This window comes from Nyctibius grandis, chromosome 8 (genome assembly GCF_013368605.1).
Source record: "Nyctibius grandis isolate bNycGra1 chromosome 8, bNycGra1.pri, whole genome shotgun sequence".
NCBI lineage: Eukaryota > Metazoa > Chordata > Aves > Nyctibiiformes > Nyctibiidae > Nyctibius > Nyctibius grandis.
The window spans coordinates 38,199,628-38,219,961 of record NC_090665.1 but is presented as its reverse complement, the minus strand read 5'-3'; the positions used below and the strand labels follow the sequence as shown (position 1 = coordinate 38,219,961).

The following is a 20,334-nucleotide window of genomic DNA, read 5'->3' as shown; positions in this document are numbered from 1 at the left end:
ATCCAAACTCTGAATGCTAACCCTATCCGGCTTTGCTGTGAGACAAGGCAAACTTCAAAGCAACTTAAATTAGCACATGGATTGCAAAAAACTAAGAATAACTTTCACATAGAGAGTAACTCCCAACTCTCACTACAGCAGGCAAGATCTACAATCAACACGAGAGATGTGGAGGAAAGGCTGGAAAAGCTTATGAACTTTGTCATGGAAAAGTGGGCAAAAGAGGAGCTGGGCCAGGAAATAAACCCAATATGTTTAGAAAGCAAGAACTGTGCTGTTAGCCTGGGTTCAAGGAAGCACCACTGCTTGGAAAGGAATAGTACCAGGACTTTGAAAAGAGATCATGTCCCAGTGAAAACCTCTGACAACTTCTGAAAGAAACTCTCTCTAAACTAACTCTGGCACTAAACTAAAACTGCAGGGCAAAGGGAAGGTATGACAGAAAAGCAGGGATAGGAAAGACTAAAGGACTATCACTGGGAATCTGATTGTAAACAAGCCAGTGAGTTTCAGAAGCAACCTCTACAACAGGACTGAAGAATCAAAGGAGCTTCTTCTAAAGGCATCAATTCAAATACCACAGGACCCAGAACTGCTATGGCATCCTGGCACAGGCTTGGCCAACACAATCACACCTTCCTGCTTTAGGAGTGAGGTATTAGTGAAACACTGTTAAAACAAGACAGTCCCTTCTTTCCGTCTAAGAGTTTCTTGTGATCCTGTTGCTTTGTCAGAAAGGTTGAAAAAGAATAATGTATTTATTGAAAACCTGTTATTTACTTATTTGAAAAAGGGGCAAGAGGGTGTATTGTGACACCACATGAAACAAAAGATTAGGAAACAGTCAAAAGGTAAATCCTTTTTTCTACTCATGTTTGACTTAACAGAGGTCTCCAGAGTTTACAGGTTTACTGGAAAGAGGACTCTGTTTCCAGCTCCTGATCTACCTCCAAAGCAGAGCCAAACGTACTGGCAATAATTTCTGGCAGAAATATCTAGCAAAATTTATTTAGGACATATGGAAAATAATCACATCTACTCCTTCTACTCTAAAAGGTTTCATCTTACCTGTCAAGAGCTGGAGTTAAACGGTAATCTTTGGTTGCTGACAGGATGGCTTTAATCAGATTATCTGGGGAGAAAGGAAGACGAGATTAGGAACAAATTCTTATTTCTAATGGAAATGAAAAACAAAGTGATGTAAAGCATCTGAAGCACTTACTTGGAGGAACTGAAATAAGGTTCACGTTAGGAATAAACACTTTAACTCGCATATTCCTATTTTCTCTGGACAATGACGTTACACACTGGCTGCAAAGGCATCTTATGTGCCAAATTCTGATGCAGCATGCAAATACCTCTCAGAGAGGGAGTGATGGGGAACACAGTACAGTTTAAGGCAGTGGTTTCACACCCACTTCCCCGAGATTGCAGTTTGACAATCACTTCAGACATGAAAAACCCAGTATCACTGTCAAGGCTTGCTTTCAGACAAGCTTTTATGCAGCTGAGGAGTGAAACGGATGCAAGAACAGAACCAGGTTAAAACCAATGCTTTTTATTTTCCTGAGTTACTTTTAGTTTAGGTTCAGTTCCTCAGTCTGGCTTTCTTCATGGCAGAGACCCATTAAACCATCACAGCTGCTTGAAGAAATGCCCACGGAACCACAACCTACACTGATACCCAGTGAATGCTGCAGCAACCAGATAGTATAAGTTACGCAAGTGCAGACATGCACACAAATTAAGTGTATTAAATTGTAGAAGCACAATGATTACACAAAAATAATTCCATAGTCTACGGAAATTTTCGAGTCGGCTTCCTTCTAGATTTTGTCATTTATCCCTAATTTTTCTACCTCTCTCCCCCTATAAACGTTCAAACTCCTTTATCATGACTCATTTGGGCCAAGAAGCAGCAATGCTTTGGCTTGTCTGGATTTACAAATGCACCAGTAACTTCAGAATGGCTGTACTGGGTCTGAAAAAAAGTCCATCTATCTCCAAATTCTGACTCTAACTGTGGCCTTAAGCAGATGCCTAGGAGGATCATAAGAACAAAGCAGACACAATATTTCCCTGAAATTGCCTTCTGCCATCTAATTATTTTCAAATCAGGGATTTCATGAGTCAGGTGCAGCTTCTATGTATCTGGCAATCCTCAGTGATTCCTCTTCCATGAGCTCTGAATCCTCCTGGATCCATATGGACTTTCAATCACTTCCCTCACCTGATTTTGAATATGGCTTCTCTAAGCTTCACTTATACTGGAAAAGGTTGTGAACGATTAGTCCCCTTCCACTTTCCTCAGGGTATTGTAAATATCTATCATATCCTTCCCTTAAATACATCAGTCAGCTAGTTCAAAAGTTCTTAGGAAACAACCAGTCAAAAGGAATAAGGAAGTTTCATTTCTTCACGAAAGATTAAAAATGACACAGGAACGTTAAGACTGACATCAAGTGATTGTTTACAGTGAACTTAAAAGCGTTTTCCTGATAGAAACTACTTACTGCAACAGGCAGTTAGGGGAGTCCCTTTCAAATAAGGAGTTCTGTTCTTGTTTACTATATCCCTCTGCAGAAACTACAGGACAAGGGTGTGGGATGAACACACAAGCTCGAGGCAGCCCACGTGCCAAAGAGCTTTCAACGTGCCAACAAACTGGTGAGACACAAGGCAGACAAACAAAGGTGATAAACAAAGAACTCTGATGGTTACTTTTAGATTTGGGGAAGTTTTTGACATGGCATTACTGACAGCCCCCGCCAACCATTACAAGCTGGGAACTGTGATTACTTTCAGAAGATCATATTTTGGAGTAGAGTAAGGAACGAGGCAATTTGTAGGGTAAAAGCAACTTACTTTGCTAAGAAAATAGTGGTTTTGTTTAATCTTCCTTCATCTGAAGAATTTCTTTTGACGCATTGGCAGCAGGCTCCCTCTCCAACAGGAATGTTGCTATTTCCCCAAGTCTGCTGCAACAGCAGTAGGTTGTTGTGACCTCAAATGGCACCATGCCACAGTCCTCTCCTTGGCCTGTCTCATACGTTGACTTTTACTGGACAGTATACGTTACTGTGGTTGTTTTCCCACACTCACAGAAAAACAGATCAAAGGATTGCATGTCAAGGGCTGCAACCTCCCATCTACCAAGCTTTTCTTATGCCAGGTTTGCTCTACCACCCACAAGTTAACACCCTATGCTACTTGGAGGCCATCCGTTATACTATATTAAAAAGCACATTAAAGGAATACAGTTGACTAATGCATTCAAATAATGCTATTTTTCTCATCTTGCCAGCTCATTAGTAATGCCTTCACAGTGAATGCTCAGGAATGAAATATAACTACTTTAGGACTGGATATGGCGAGCATTTGGGATGGCGATGCTCCTCGTTCCCATCATCCACAGAGGAAACACAAGCAAAACAAAAAAACAATATAAGACATTCAGTACAGATTATGAGTGGCCAAATGGGAGATACCTCCTCAGCAGCCCCACGGTCCAACAACACGTGACATCTAAGAGGTTGCACAAATCACAGTGTTATCATTCAAAACTGCTAAATGAAGCTCAATAAAAGACTTCACCGCCAAGTGCTGACTCGCAGCAGGAAAGAAGGTGGCACAGATGCCCTCAGTTCATCTAGTCTAGCATCCTCATTCGAAGCCAGGAGCAGGAGCCACAAGCACTAACAGGAAAAGCTAATGGCCTGGGCAGGGGAGAGGCACTAGATCTTTTTGATTAAGCTGGAACTCTACGAGAAGATGGACACCACACTGCTGCTGAGGTGGGCACTTGCATTTGGCACCTTGCTCACTGGCACCAGGATGGAAGGACAAGATCTCCTTCAGAAGGAGCTTCTGTATCTTCTTGGGGAAAGGTCTGAAGGATCAGCAGATGCTGCTGTCGCTGATCTGCAACCTTCCACAAGACAATGAAGATACCTACAATAGAGAACCACTGGCAGGATCTTTAACCACACCTGGGTCAAGATGAAGAGTTACTTGAAATCACCACTGCAAAGACTAGTAGTATCACAGAGAGCTCCCTGCAGGACACAAAGCAGTGTTCATCTCCAGACTATGACTAAAGAAAATCAGGGACCAGGAAAGCAAGTGCATTAGGTAAATTCTATCTTCATGCAGTAGCTTATGGGCAGATTCAAAAAACTGCTCTACAGAACTGTGGCAGAAAGGCTACCAAACCAGTTTTGATGTCATAGACATTGATGCTAAACTTCTAAACAACTTATACTAAACCATTACCTGATTTAGTAGCAAATCATATCAGCAGCAGACCTGGTATGCTGCACCTCAGCCACCAAACCCCTCCATTGGGGTGGGACAGCAGTGGGAACAGCTGGCACAGAGGGCAGTGAATTTCTCTGGGGTAGGCATATACTTAAGGGAGAAGGATAGTGCTTGTGATTGGGACCTACTTGCGTTGAACACAGCAAAGAATAAAGAACAGAGCAACCCAAGATCAGTGCTTCAGAGGAGCACATTTTGTTCCTGATAATTGCCAGCTTTATCCATTCATCCATCCATTTTATTTTGGGTTTTTTTTGTTGTTGTTGTTTGTTTTTTTTTAAAAAAAAAAGGCACCAGCTGCATATGGCCCTTGCTTTAACACAAACCCATGCTTAAAAGAAAGATTGTTTTATTAGGGCAACAGCTATGCAAACAATTTGGTCTAATTTTTTTTTTTTTTTGCAGGTGGTTCCCCAGGTTGTGAGGAAACCATAGCATGGATGCAGACACAATGCTAGCCCAGGCACAACTTCTCTCTTGCTTGGCAAGTGAGAAGAACAGACATAGTGGTGGGTGTGCTCTGCCTTGTACACCACTGCACCAAGGAGTGGCCTGAGTATACGTGTTCTGAATACTACAAAGGAACAAATCCTTCCTGTTACAAGCAACAGGTACATGTGCACTCACCTCTTGCTTCCAGCGCTCAGGCACACAGCCAGCTCAGGTGTAACAGAATTCATTAGCTCAGACACATCCCCATACAAACAGGTTTCATTCTTTGAGGGCCATTTCCAGTCTGGAAAAGTTTCAGCTACTTTTGTTCAAGGCAGAACCCCAGCAGATCAGCCCAGCAGGCATGTCTCGGGCACCATATGCCCAGAAACACGAACCATGGAGAGCACAGTGCAGAGACCTGCAGGGCTCCATGGAAGGCCAGCTCAGACCAAGCAGAACTTACTACCTGCCATTCATTGCTGGCACAAAGGCAGCTCCCACAGACCCAGCAGCTCTATGTTACGGACAAGGAGAGCTGGCAGCACTGTACCATGGCTACCTTGCACTCTCCTTGTTTAAATGGCGATAGCAGTGCCATCATCCTTAGGGCTACGGCTGTTAGCTGTCCTGGGAGCACGACACACTCAGGAGCAGCTCACTGCCAGCCCATTATTTGTGTTAGCTCCAATAGTTCACGTCAGAAAGAGCAAATTGTAGTGCAGTGGTTCTGCCTACCTGAACCCATCCATATGGTAGGCGTAAGAACATAGTGTACATACTTATGTTATATACGGGGAGGAACATAGGTGCTGTTTAATTCTAGTTGAAGTATTAGGCAAGTGAACTTATTCCAACAACAAAAATATATGGCTTTTATGCAGCTCCTTCAAGTTAAAGGCTATAAGGTGATACATATACACGCATATGTAAACATACATGCATATTCCTGAATTCACCCTCTCAGGTCCTCCACCTGTTCTCATTTCTGAAAGCAGCAAATGTCTTTATACTCTGAGAGAATCAAACTTACTGAAGGTCACAAGGCAAGTAAGTGACATAACTGGGAACAGAATAAGGCCTTTGACTCCTAGACAAGGAGCCCTCTGCAAAGGCTTTTGTCTTCAGATAGCCCTCTGGCTTACATGTGCTTCACGTGGGTTTGCTACCATCCTTTAATGATAAATGAATGGAAATTAACACCAATATCCTGCATTTTCACTCTCACTTTCTCCCATTATTACATAATGAACACATCACCATGGCAAGCAATCTACTGCAGTTTTCTGCAGCCATGGCTTTTTTTTTTTTTTTTCTTGTCATAGAGAATTTAGATTATTGGGGAGAGTGGGAGATTATTTAACCCATTCATCTATCAACCACTTTGCCCACACTATTACTATACAAACAGAGCAAGAAGCCTCTGCACATTTTCCTCCCATCTGGAGGAGGAGTTAACTACACTTATCTAAGAATCCTGAGTTATCATGACATATTCTATCAGCTTTGCCTTATAACATCAGAAGATTCCAAAGCAGCTCAGGACTGCATGATTTCGCTGAACGCAAGTATGTCTTGACTTCAGGTTGACCCTGAAATTTTCAGACATATGGAAAAACTAAAAGTAAATAGTTCAAAATTAGGCAGGCAGTGACCACACAGTCAGAACCAGCCTAAGGCTCAATTCTAGCCTTTTTCTCGGTTATTTATGTGGGGGAGTGGAAACCTTCACTGTAAGTATCAACAACACTTAATATAGCTGTTTCTAATGCATAAGCTTCTCACATGTATCAGTAAAAAAAGATGGGAGACCTTTCCACTCCACAGGGCTTACTGCAGGCATCTCACAGGGTCTACCTTCTGCCTGGCTTCAAAGTAGGCAAATTGGGCTGCTCATGCACTCTCAAGTGGCCAAGAGAAGAGGGTGTAATTTTTCAAGTTGTCCATACCAGCCAGCCATCTTCCTCAAAAATCAGCAAGTCTGCATGTCCTTATTGCCAGCAGTAAGTATCTGAATACTATGCATTAGTGTCAGGGAACAGCGTACTGCTGCAGTTCTTCGTGTTTGCCCTGTGAGCCGTGGCCAGTGCCCATCTCCACAGCTGGTCACCCAGTGCCACACCTCTAGCCAGCACTTCTACAGGGCACTGGGCATCAGCTTCAGCTTTTGGGAATACATTGACTAGAGTGAGGTTGATACACATCCCTGAAGCATGCCAGTCTCCTCTGCCTATGGGTCCCTGTCTGACGATAACAGAATGCCACGTGTGTGTCAGCTTTGTGGGGAGAGTAAGCTAAACTATCAATGCTATGGATTAAACAAATCACAATATTTACAAACAAGCTGTAAGCACTAACCCAGGGCATACTTTTTTAAACACTATTCAAAAGTTCAGCTCTGTATAAAGTTCCTTCTTCAACATTTTTTTTTCCTTAAGACCTCGCTCCATACAGTAACTGAAGAATGATCTTTTACAGAAGTATTTACCACCCTGGTGCCCAGCATGAGGCCATGGACCCAAGTCCCACCACATATTCTATCCTCCAGCTCTCTCCCAAAACCACCATGTCCAGCTGTAGACAGACAATGTTATTTGTATTTTAGTGAAGCTGTGAATCCAGTGAGCACAACACAAATCAAAATGAGTCTGAAATTTCCTGCACCACTTCTTTTTATTGATCAGCTAACTTTAGGAGGTCTATGCAGGAGAAAAGAAGCTACAAAGACTTCCAGAACTTAGAAGCAAATTCCAAACACATGAATTGGCTCTCAAAGACAAACTGCAGTGATCTGTCCCCAGATCAGCTCTTGTGAGTAAATATATGCAAATGGTTTCTTAAGGTCATTACCTGTGTCACCTTAGGTGGTTTACTTGAGATACACCTTACTGACAACAGGACTTAAAACTGCCACTACTTCCAGTATCACAATACTTCCACTGATGATTTTTAATGGTATTAAGACCATATGCATATAGTGTTGCATAGATACAAAACACAAAACAAAAGGAAAAAAAAAAGAAAGACTGAAGATACACGGTACCTTCCTAACAATTTTAAGAAATCTGGCATGCGTTAAAGTCAGCTCCAGAAAGCCCTTAAGGTCTTTTTTTATAACAAGATATAAATAAAATATATAACATTTGGACTTTTGATTTACATCGTAGTTTTGGAGCCTTCAGGGATTTTTTTTTTTTTTTCAAGCTTTTCTGCACAACCAAGAGTTTGTTTTTTTCAGAATACAAGCTTAGTTCCCAACATAATCCCAGGGCTTGGAAAGTTGGAACATTAATTTAAAAAACAATTATGCCAAAAAATGGGCAACATTTTGCAATAACCATGCATTAACCATTTTGCATTCACCATGCAATACCCATGCATTAACCAAACTCTAGTCTGATGCACAGGAAGCAATAAAGCCTGTAGGAACAGGCTAATTCACGCCAAATGAAAATGGATCTTGAAAGACCCACAATGTGCTGTCTGAAGATAAGCAGGAAAATAAATAAATTTGTTATAGAGGGCTGTTCTTCCCTTTTGCTGCGTTTTTGATGCCCCTTCACAGGTAGCCAGGCAATGTCTTCAAGGCCAAAAAACTCACAACTATTACAATGATTTCTAATTCTCCTGACCCTTGCAGAAGCATCAAGATGTGGCACTTCAAAACACAGCAGCCAGAGAAGACCTGCTCTTCCCTCTAGGAGGTAAAAGATAGTTATAATATCCATGTCTCAATTGCACTTCAACACTTCTGGGAAGAACTTATATATGGAGTTACCCAATTAACTGCAAAGTTGGGGTTTGAGATCTCCCTGGGGCACCCTTCCCTTCTCAGTGGGTTGGGAGAAAGACTATTCTTTAAGCACATTCAACAGCAAAGCATCAATTTTGATTGAAATAAGGGACTGCACTGGAGGGTTGTACTTTCATCAAGAGAGCTCAAGAGTGAGAGTTGATTTAACTTCAAAATTCACAATATAACTTCCCTTTAGAGGCTTTATTCAGTAATGAAAAGCTGATCCTCTGCCTCTTCTGAAACTTTTACATTTTTTTTCCTTTAAACTTCACATTTAATTTCTTGAGGCTATAAAATCTGCTAGATTCTCTGGGGAAACAGCAACGTTTTTATAGCTATATTCCCATGTGATAATGGCAACTATTACCAATTTTGGTCAAATGTAAAATTCTAGTGGAAACTAGTTAAAAAATCTGCCTCAACTCACGAAGAAACAACAATCTTGTGTTAATACCTATTCTGAACAGAACTAACAGCTATACATGCTTGTGCTTCTTGCTTACTTGTTAAGGAAGAGCACATGAAGAACAAATGCTCACAGTTGAAAAATCATCTGGACAAGAGAGTACAGATAACAAAACAAAGACAAGGTTCGAGAATTAAAGCAGAAAAGAGACATCTCATTATCAAGTAGACCCAGACGGATGTAGGGAAGGTGTTTGCATGTGGTACTCCAGCCTCCATAAAGAGCTGGAAGAGTAGGTTGGAAAAGATCTACTTTTCTGATAGTTTTTCTTCGTGTCAGCTGTAAATTTCAATTGTGATGTCCAAGTGAACGTGTTTTCTCAGAGATAAAGTGTTGCTCATGCCAAGAAAGTTGATGTGGAAGAAAAAGCTATGCAAGAAAAGAACACGCATGAAAAGAGAGGAGATTTTCTCCCGATAACATTTTGATATGCCAACTTTTGCATGCCCAAAAACTCAACATTTTCACTGAAGATGAATGACCTCTCCCCCAAGAGACTAATGAAACTACTGCTAAGCAGCACTGAACCATGGTTCTTCCCAGAAGCACTAGCACAAAAGAAAACATCCAAATAAAACCGAGTACGAGAACAATTAACCATTGCACAATACATCTATTAGCATTGGTGCTCTGGGCAAAGACTTCATTTCTTTGTCACCAAATGTATCACCAATTCCAGATGCTTCTCTTGGATCAGATCAAAATATGAAGTCTCCTGGCCAGTAGTACATACTACATTTGATAAAACTGTAGCACTTCAAACATCTTCTCTTATCACCATGGGGAAGAAATTGCTTCCTAGATTGCTGGTGGGAGGCAAATTCTGAGATGGTGACAATACAGTCACTCCCTAAGAAATAAATATCAACTTCAAAGACAAACTGATTCAGGGCCAACAAAGCAGCCTCTCTGCTTAAAACAATCTAGCAGGAACAAAGGTAGAAGTGAAGACCTACAGTTACTGCTAAGCAATGACACAATTACTAACTAAATGCATTGAAGAGATATTACACGGATCATGTCTGTTTAGTTTTTTAGTGTATGTTGTGCCATACGTTTTCACTTAAGTTCAAAAAAAACTGCAGCAACTCTCCCGTCCTCATTACACAGAGAGGATGCCAGATACTGGCTACTCTTTCCTATGAAAGTCTTTTGTATTCTTTAAGCCACACGTACTGAGAAATTCTATTAATAGTCAGGTATTTCTCCAGTCTTGTTTGTTGCCCTTCTCCAAATAACTCTTTCCTTTGGCTTTAGCTACAGAGGTAAATTTGGGGAGGAGGCCCTCTGAGATTAATAATCTCACTAATCCTATAAACAATTTTTCCGTTGGTTTTTGACAAATTTAACCCTGAAAGCAGTGCTTATGCTAGAGGATCTCTGCAACAACATGGACAGCATATGCATATTCATACCTCCATAAATTACACTGATAGAAGCACTGCTAGAAAAGGGTGCAAATACAAAAGAAGAAATTTCAATTTCATCAAAAAAAAAATCTCCATGTAACTCATTTAAGAGCCTGAGATTGCTGCAGTCTTCTTGCTCTTCACTGAAAAAGCTGCAAGAGCAGACTTGGTGGGTGCTGGGAAAGAAGCATTCCTACAAGCAAATTAGACCCTCGCAAATGGTGAAACATGGGAGGCACTCCAACATCCCAGTTAGCGCTGAAACAATAGCCTGGGACACAGGAGGGTGCTTGGCAGTCTGAGCTGTCCCCCACAGAACATCTTGACATTTGTAGCTTTTAGAGTTCCAACTTCTTGTTATAGTTTGATCTTCTCAACAACTCTTAAAGTTGACTAATTTTATCGTTTTCCTGAATGACATCCCTCGCTTTGGCTATACACAGTAATAAACAAATCGGCGACAGGGCACACTGTCCCACATGAGTCCATACTATGAAAGCGTTAGCACAGCTCCCTGATGGTTTTCACCAGGGCCAACAAATACCCTCCCCTAAAATTCTCATGCATTCATAGGGTCACAGGCTAATACAGGGCAGTGACCCTTCTTGATAGGAAGCCTGGATATAGCCCCCCTCTTTTAGCAGGGGCAGGGAGTTAACCTGTTTGAACAATGAGCTCAACTGCCTTCAGGACCAGAGGACACCCATTTTATTTATTAATAGAGATGGAGTCCTCATTTCCAAGCACTCACATTAGCACATCCCGTTTCTAACCTGTGTCAAGTCACGTAGTGGGAGACAACAAAGCTCAATGTATCATAAAGTCTCATTTTTTAAAGTAAGTGCAGTCAAATGTGACATTGGCCTGTTTGACAACATGGTCGCTCCTCATCTTTTAGAAAATCTTGATTTAGATTCTGAAAGATAACCTCGTATGTTCATAGCCAGCTGCAGAAGTCACTGGGTGAAACCTAGAGCCACTGTTACACAAAAGGCCAAACTAGATACTTGTAGTGATCCTCTGTGGTACTAAAACCTATGAGCAAATACACTCACGTCTCTCCAGAAACATGACGTATCTCTCATTTTCCCTATCCTCTGCACACAGAGAAAGCAAGAGTTCCCACAGAGGGCTACAGACATCTGTGATGAATGCAGTGACACCTTCAATCTGCAATATCAGCTCCAACACTCTTGACAGTTCTCAGCTCTGCTTTTGTCCCAGGTCACTGGGGATTGGGATCAAGTAATTAGGATCATCCTTCATCCAGATATTTGGTGAACAGAGGCAGAGTCAACAAGTACAGCATGTACTAAAACTCTCTGCCCATTTAAGACAGTTTAATAAAAAGGTACAACCACTCCTCATAAACCCCTCTTCAACTGTTTCTAACACCTTGTGTAGGACACTCGGGGACCACTGTTCAAAGAGAGTTTGCACAAGACTTCCTACCACGCGCCCTCATCTCAAGAGAGTTCTGTTCATAAAAGAGTAGGGTCACCACCTGCTTATTCCTGTGCTTCTTTCATTTAGCAGACAAGTAATCACTAAGGTGGTTAACTAACAACAGAATCTCTTTCCAATCTGACGCGAGATGTGCATTATTCCTACTGCAATAGTCCATTTCAGAACCAGCATCATTTGGGGGAAAGTCTAAACACTTTCATATTCAGAACCATATTCACCTTGAGGGCTTGTACATGCAAATGCTCTTGAAGAGAGTGGAGCACTCTGGTCATAAAACCCCCTTGCATGGGCTAAGGGCCAAATCAGAAAATGACCAACAGAGAAAAGGAGCGAGCATTTTTTCACGAAGAAACACTGTTAAGCTTTCAACATTTTAGCATCTGGAGATGGAAGGACTGTCTTTACAATCAGATTCTTTTTGAAGGAAATTAAGATCCCTGATGAACTGTGTCAAAATGATCAGCATACTGCCTTCTCTTTGATGTGATCGCCTTCAAAGAGCAGTAGTCCCACCTTGAAAATTTCTGCACCATTTCTACTCTTTTACATGTAATTTATACAGATGTGTTACTCCAAATTAGGGCAGCTCAGTAGACAATGTTCCTCAAAAGCTGCTTTCCCCTAAAGATTGCAAGACTTGTTCTTGCAATCTTAGAATTGTTCTCTCTTGGGCCAACAAATACCAACTGATGGATGAAAAAGGACTTCTTCCATTTTTTTCAGAAACAAAGCAAAGAAAAACTTAGCTAAAAGTCTGAAGACTAGAGAGAAACTTTAATAAGAGAAAGCAGAAATGGTTGATTAGCCTTCAAGCTGCTAAGAACCTCTTGATTTCATAACTTCAGTACTTTCAAGCTACCACAGATTAGTTTCTAGAAGTTTCTTGGAACATGCAGCATTACTGAAAGTGACCTCATCTTGTAGCTGTATTTCACATACAAAAAAAAAAAAAAAAGCCATTTTACAGTTGGATTAGATCACAGAGACTTGAAAACACCAGGTGATATTCACTGAAGTTCTCAGCAAAATCTTCCCATTACAACCCAGCTACAGTCAGCGTCTATAAACACCAACCGCCTTTCCCAGTGTGATGCACGTCAGAAATCCAAGCTGATGGTGTCACAGGGCTTCCTAACTCACAGAGTAAAACTCCTGCCCCATCTGTTTCAACACAGGCACGTCTCTCTACACTTTCTCAGCCACCCCAACTACTCCTTTTCCCATGCACATCCCAGCTCTGATAGTCTTCATCTCGCACCAGCACGTGACTGAGCTCCACGCTGCCTGCCTGGGTCAGTTGTTTGGATATCACTAGATTGCCGTGACTGAAAGCCCTAAATGAGGTGCTGATCCCATCATTCAATCACTCAGCTGAGCCAGAACGCGTCCCATGGGACAGCCAGAAAAGACTGATGCAAGAATTCCAAGTGATGTGTAACATGAAAGGGCGCCATTCGCATCGCTAGGACTCACAGCCTGTCAGCGTGGCCATTAGAAATCCTGGGCTACAGAGATTTATAATTCAACCCTCCCACACACAGAACTTGCTCCAGACTGAAACTTGGCACACAATTCAGTCCCAGGAGGGCATTAAAAAAAAAAGTAACCCATTCAACCGTTTCCATCACGTGGCTTCAGCTCACAGCCATTTAAATAATGGCAATTTCTCATTTCTCTTTTTAACTGAGGAAATCCAATATAAAACACGAGATTTACATAACATTGCAGTGGTGATACAAGCTGGCAACAAACCCAGGGAGAAGGCTGCCAGAGCCGTTCCGTCATCCCCTTTTGGTGAATTTCTCCATTTGGATTCAGTTTAATGGAACAATTTTTATTAGCTCTAGCCGACATCATGGGTAATCTGCAAATCCCACCTCCACGTTGGTCATGCAGCTTGCCCCTGCTTTGTACACCTTGTGTGCCTGTTAGAAGGGGACAAGCCCTCCTGTGGTCAATGCAGCCTTCCACTTGTGCTGCAACTGTTGTTTCTTTGCTGCAAACTCTGCTGGCTGATTTAGAGGACAGTAATTAGCTGCCTATTGAGCTGCAAAAGACCAACTGGACAAGGAATGGACATATACAAAACAAAGAAGGGAATTCATGCAAGCAAAAAGAAATTTGTCAGTAGAGCCTTTGATTTGATCAGAGACTGTTCTAACAACTACCACATCTGCTTCCACATAGAGCGACAGACCCAAGCCTATTGTGGCTGCAGTCTTTTCTCTACCAGGTATTTAAATTCCTACAGGGGCCATCTGTAATCTTGTAATCTTGTCAGGGTAAAAACATCTTGGAAGTTGATGCAATGCCACAAACACTTCTTAATAAATACATCAGACTTCAGGAAGTCTGCAGCAAATGCTGTGAACATAAGCCTTCTGCTCCACCACCATTCACCCAGAGAGGCCTTTGGTGGCACAGGCAGGATAGTAAGGAGGCTTGTGTCACCCACAAAACCTGCCATCTGCTGGGTGGGCTACTGACTCCCATCTCATCACTACCAGCACCACTCTTGCTTTCCCACAGTGTACCTGAGATGCAGCCCCTGCTGCCACACTCCAGCTGGAGGACAAGGCATATTAAAATCATCACTAAAGCATCTGACAGATTTTTCCTACTCGTTATATAAGTCCACAAGTAGCACAACTATAAAATAATTACACAACCAAATGCTATGAAAAGAAAGTGAAGATTCATATCAGTGGTCAATCCCAAGGCTCCAAAACTCAGACAGAGGAGTCTTACCTGTTCTTTAGAGAACTACTGACTTAAAGGTACTTTAAATCAGTTTGGACTCTCTCTGCTTTTGTCAGTAAAGATGCTACAAGCCATGGCAGTCAATGGCAAAATGCTTCTTCCAGAACGTGGTGGTAGGTCTAAATTGCCATTGTTGCACTGACTCTCCCCATGTACTAAACCATTCTCCATGTTCCAGCTGTGAAAACCCTTTTGGGTTTCTGAGACCTACATGTACAATACTACTTTGGAACAGGAGAAAAAAAGCTGAGCCCAAGGGACCACCTGAACTTTCAAAACAGAAAAACAAGATGGGCAAGCATCTGCAGAACCACCTTCTTTTTCAACAGCTGTATAGTTTTCTCATACCTTGTCCTTTAATTCCAAAAGGGGGTACAAAGTCCCTGATACGTGCCCACTTCCTGAAGGAATCATCCAAGAACATTGGTGCCAGCTTCGAGAACCTGAGAAAACCAAAATGAGAGAGAGAAATTAACTCCTGAACTAGGAACGTTAATTTCTGTAGGGAGGTTGAGAGAATCCGTACCTAAGTGCTGGTTCTACATTCTCACCAGCAATACAGTAATGTGGAAGATTTTACTTTTATCCAAAGGCGCGTGCAGTGGAACAAATCTGTCAGACTCTGTGCTGTGAGGACACCCAAAACACTCAAGTCGTGAGTCTGGCAATCACTTCCACTCAACAATTTAAACTTCCCCACCATTGTTTTGCTATTAATGTAGCTACAATAAGTTGTAAATTGCAACCAGAGTTGGGGCAGTTTTACTTCCAGCTTTGTAAGCACAAGCCAATTTATGTGCTATGTGAGTGTGTGAGGAAGGAGCGCGGAGTTGCCTTTATAGTGTTCGTTACAGATAAGTGTGCTGTTCTGTGCAGGTGTGAACGCCCTGGGCAAACATGTGTGGAGAGCAAGAGTTATCCGCTCTCATGGCTGCTTCTGCCTCACTCATATGCACATACACAGCAGCTATCGCAACACAGGCAAGAAAGGAAACCATTCAGGAGATCATGAAACAGCACTTGGTTTACAGAGAACGGAAATTCAGTACAGATGTAGGTGCTTTCTTCTGCATTCATTAACATATAAATGATTCAAGAGAAGTCCTTGCCAAACCAAACAGTTGTGATCTATCCAAAATCACTTACAAAAGAGAGAACTAGTCCTTCTTAACCGTGTCATTATGGGAATACATTATCCTAATTACACCCTCAACAGACAAACAGCAGCTACTAAAAATTCATCTCTTCTAGAAACAATTAGTACAGTGGCCAGATAGAAGGAAACAATTAGCAAAAAGAAACTACAGAAATATTAACTTTCATATGGGACCATTTCTGAGTGTTATCAAGATCACTGCTAGAAAATATGCTAATACTATTAGAAATCTGTTCATTCAATTGTATCAAAACGGTAGCAGAGATGTTCTGGCTCAAAACCAATCACACTATGCTATAGAAATGAAGAAAGGAACGTACTGCGTGTTCACAGTCAGAGAGTACATCTCCACTACAGACATACTGCAAGTGCAATGTACACGTACCTGAAACAGACACAGCCTGGCTAACCTGGGTACTGGTAGGATTGATGCAAAACACTGTTCTAACCCTCCCTTCAGGCTGTTTTTGCAGTCTGCATGCAACTCCATGCTACTGCAATCTGATAACTTTTTGGACCTGAACCACCTGATTTAAGATAAACTCATCTACACGATGCCACAGCCACGTACACAGCAACAATTTCAGATAGCAGCACAATGAGGAAAGGATGGAATGAATTCTCAATTATAAACTGCTCGAAGTACAACCCTATCACAGATGCCCAGTAAATCAGAGGTTGCAGAAATCTCTTGGAAGGGGGAAGAGAAAGACGAAGATCATTTAACAAAACAAGAACAGAAGACTCCAACTCACTCATGCATACAGCTTCACATCCACTCATGCAATCTTTAATAAGATCATCTATAACCATAAAAGCAGGATGGGCAGATTACATGGCTGATCTAGAAGGAAAGGAATGTTTTTCCAGAGCTGAGAATATAATATATAATATTATATATTATAATACTATATAATATAATAATCCCTATATAACTTTATCTGGGAAAAGGTGGCAAAGATGTGTTAGATATCTTAGAGCTTCTGAAGATCTCAAGTAAAAAACAAAAAGCCATAGGCCTATTAAAAAAAAAAACAGGATACAATAATACTCTGAAAATATCCTAAAAACCTCATAACCTGACAAAATAGTTCAATGTTTTTTCAAGCACCTTGGTGCACTGAAATGTAAGTATTACATTACACTGGTGGGTCTCCAAGGAGTTATCTCCACCTCCTTCCAACACCAATAGGAGGAATCTTTGCAGGATTCTCATACAATGCAAGAGCTTTTATAACCTGAATGGTTACGGCACAGATGTTCACAGCTCTTCCTTTGCAGCTGCCACTTGAACTAATAGCAGAAGTCAGGTCCCACAGAATGGTCCCCATTCTCCCCAAGTAGCACCCGCAGTAAAGGACGATTGCATTGCCTGGGGGTGACCAGAACCTTTGGGCTGGTTTGTCAGGTCACCGAGCTACTCTAGTTACTGCTGTGACATGCAATCTTCAGGGAAAACTTGTATGCTTCAGAAAGCACATATATGAGCAGGTTTTCTTCTCCTCCTAATAATCAAGAAGATTCCCCACAATAATGCTACAAAGTAGTGCAGTGTAAACAAAGAACTTAGGCAGTCCAGTTTGCCTATTCAAGAGCACTGCATGAGAAAGAAAGTACAGGCTGTAAGGTCAGGCCTAATTCAGAAGCTGGTATTATTTACAGATGCAATTAACTGGCCTATTTGCAAGTCACACACCAGGAAAAGACAGTTTACAGTAGTCTGACATGGAGCATTGAGTGTCTCTCCCTAATGCAGATTCCCCCTTACAAGGTGCCTGGTAAAACCAGGAGGAAGGTTAGATCCTCCTGGGACTCCCTGGGCACCAAGGGGAGTCCCCCAAAGCAGCTGAAGCACTAGCAGGACTGATGTGATGCTCTGTGGCATCCCTTCTGCATGTGACAACCAGGGGACCAAAGTGATGCCCAAAAAGAAGGGTGAAATGACCATGGGCCCTGTTACTGTACTTGCTACAGTAAACTTAGGGATTTTTCTAGCAACGAACACAATAACCTTAGACCACCTACTATTATTTAGTAATATTTAACACTACTGTACACAGAACTAGGGAAACTGACTTTTAATTCATACTTTTCCTTCATTTAGGAGAGGGGATGAACAGTTTTGGGGGAAATATTACATCCATATGAGGAAAAAAAAGAGCAAATTAGAGGATATTTACCTCCCATAAATCTTGAAGGTAATTCCATTTTGGAAATATTAAGAAATCACCAATGCTGTAAGCTCAAGATCTATGAAAAGTGTTTTGTCACCTCAATAAATCAGAGCAGGCCAGAACTGATGTCCAGCAGTGACAGGGAAACGCTGTCTGCCAAACCTCTCCAGGAGCATGGCTGTTCAGTCTCGGCTCTGAAGCACGTCTGGCATATTCTAGGACCCTTCAGGAAATACCAGGATATGCCTCAAACAGGCCATGGGAATGCTCTCTGCAGAGCACCTAAAATACATTCCAAGGAATGTGTGGGAGTTTGACAAACAGAAAAAGTAAATGTTTCTGAACGATGTTAAATTTCGTATCTACTGAGCAGCTTACATATGGCATGCTGCATTTCATCCAAGTCATCTGCCGCTGCTACCTACAGGCGGGCGAGCTTCACTGACAACCACAGCTCTAGAAGTCAATAGGCTTCTGCTCTATGGGCAAACAGCAGGTAAAGTGAGTTTCCACTTTGCAGATTTAAATTTTAAGCATTTCCTCTCTACCCCACCCCAAATTCCAGAACAGACATCATGCAACCTCATAGCACACGACAGCCGTGAAAGGACGAAAAATTTGGGTGCTTGTGGCACACACTTATGACTTGCATGATTTGGGAGAGAAATGCCAAGCATCTAAAATCACTAGTTTGAATGACGTACCCCAATGACAGAGCAAATGACATCTAAATAGATTAAATGCTGGATATGATAATTACGAGGTACAGTCTAAATCTCTCCCAGCTCTGAAGTTTGCATTTCTTATACAAAGGCATTAACAAAATCTTTTAACACTACTTGTCACAGCACACAGCAAAAGGAAGTGTACTGCCAGAAAACTATTCTTAAACAGGAATCTATATACACAAGAACTTGTGATAGATATTTGTGCCTAGGAGATTCTGGCTTATGTGACAAAAAAATTAAATTTCCAGTTATTTTCTCTCTGACGAGTAAGAAGAGTTGTGACCCCAAGACATTTCTACCTGGAAGGCTGAACTAGCCTGCCAGAAGCTCCTAAGCCAAGTTTCCAACCATTTCCATTCTGTCCTCGATACACAGATCCATTCACAGCCACTCCTCTTTGATGTGTGCTGAGGCATTCAACATCCACCGTGCTAACTTCCCAAAGCATCACGCAAATCCTAGACCAGCACCGCCTCTATCAAAGTAGCCACTGAACAATTTCTGACATTTAGTCTTGACTAGAATCTGCTCCCTACTCCTGCCTGCTGCTTTCAAGGCAATTAATACATAAATGTGTAGAAGAGAATAAGCTAGACCAGAGAGAAAGTAAAATAAATAACTGATTGATAGTCTTTGGCTATAACAAGGAAGGAGAAAGACAAGGTTAAGTCCCTGAAAGAGCAGAGGGGAAGATGGCACCACATTTCTAGAAATCACAACACTAAGGAAAGGCAGATTGGCAGCCACTGAGTTCCACTGGGGGCTTATTTCTCAGATATTTCCTTCCTTTTTTCCCCCCCTCGTCCTCCTTTAAGCCACCCTGCCCTTTTCTTTCTTTAATTGGGGAGAATCAGCAGTGAAGAAAAACTGGAAGCTGAAGGAAAAAAACCCAAACTGTGCCAGAACCTAACGTTGTACATAACCTGTACAGTACATTTGCAAAAGGGCATGAACAACCTTTTTTTTTTTTTTTTTTTTAAACACACAAAAGAGTGACTTATTTGTTCCTGCATGACTTCTATCCTCTCTTTTGTTTGCTTATGCTCAAAAGCATCCATGGTTAGACAGAAGGCACAAAATCTACTAATTTTATTAATAAAACAGACGAACTATAAACCAAAGCACTCTAGTACTGAATAATTAGCTGTGATAGAGGCGTTTGGAAAAGCATAGAGAGAAAATCTAAACTAACCTTTTCCTTTTGCCCTAGTGAGACCTAGATGTATGTTCTCTCCCTTGCCTCCTTTCTCTGGGGAGCAGCATGGTGTGATAGCACAGGGAATGAGGAGGCTCGTGATGTCCTGATTTCACATTTCTTATTGACTTTAATCCTCTGTCAAAAATCCAAGCAGCTCAAAGATTCCTCAAGCAGCTGAAAAATTTAAGAAACTGCATTAATAAGGATTAACCCCATCCTACAACCTACATACTTCTTTTCCTAAATCAGCAAATAAAAGAGCCGAAAAAAAATGGATGGCTGCAAGAAGAAAACCTTTAACAGTAGAGATCAGGCGAAAAACTAAGTTGATCTTAACAAACTGCAGAAATGGTCTACAAGAAAATCAGACAATATGGTAAAGACAGGTTCGCACTGAAGAACGGCCACACTGGGTCAGTGCACCCTGTCAC

General features: G+C 41.6%; 1 protein-coding gene across 7 annotated transcripts in view; it reads right to left on the bottom strand.

Annotated features, from left to right (window-relative positions):
* Positions 1-20,334, bottom strand: part of ST3GAL3 (ST3 beta-galactoside alpha-2,3-sialyltransferase 3) — a 198,432-nt gene that overhangs the window by 61,581 nt on the left and 116,517 nt on the right. For all 7 annotated transcript variants that reach the window (XM_068405794.1, XM_068405792.1, XM_068405796.1 and 4 more), the window contains 2 exons: positions 14,996-15,090; positions 1,069-1,132 (listed from right to left, as the gene is read on the bottom strand). In XM_068405794.1, the coding sequence (XP_068261895.1) occupies positions 1,069-1,132; positions 14,996-15,090 (159 nt within the window). The remainder of the gene's footprint in view (positions 1-1,068; positions 1,133-14,995; positions 15,091-20,334) is intronic.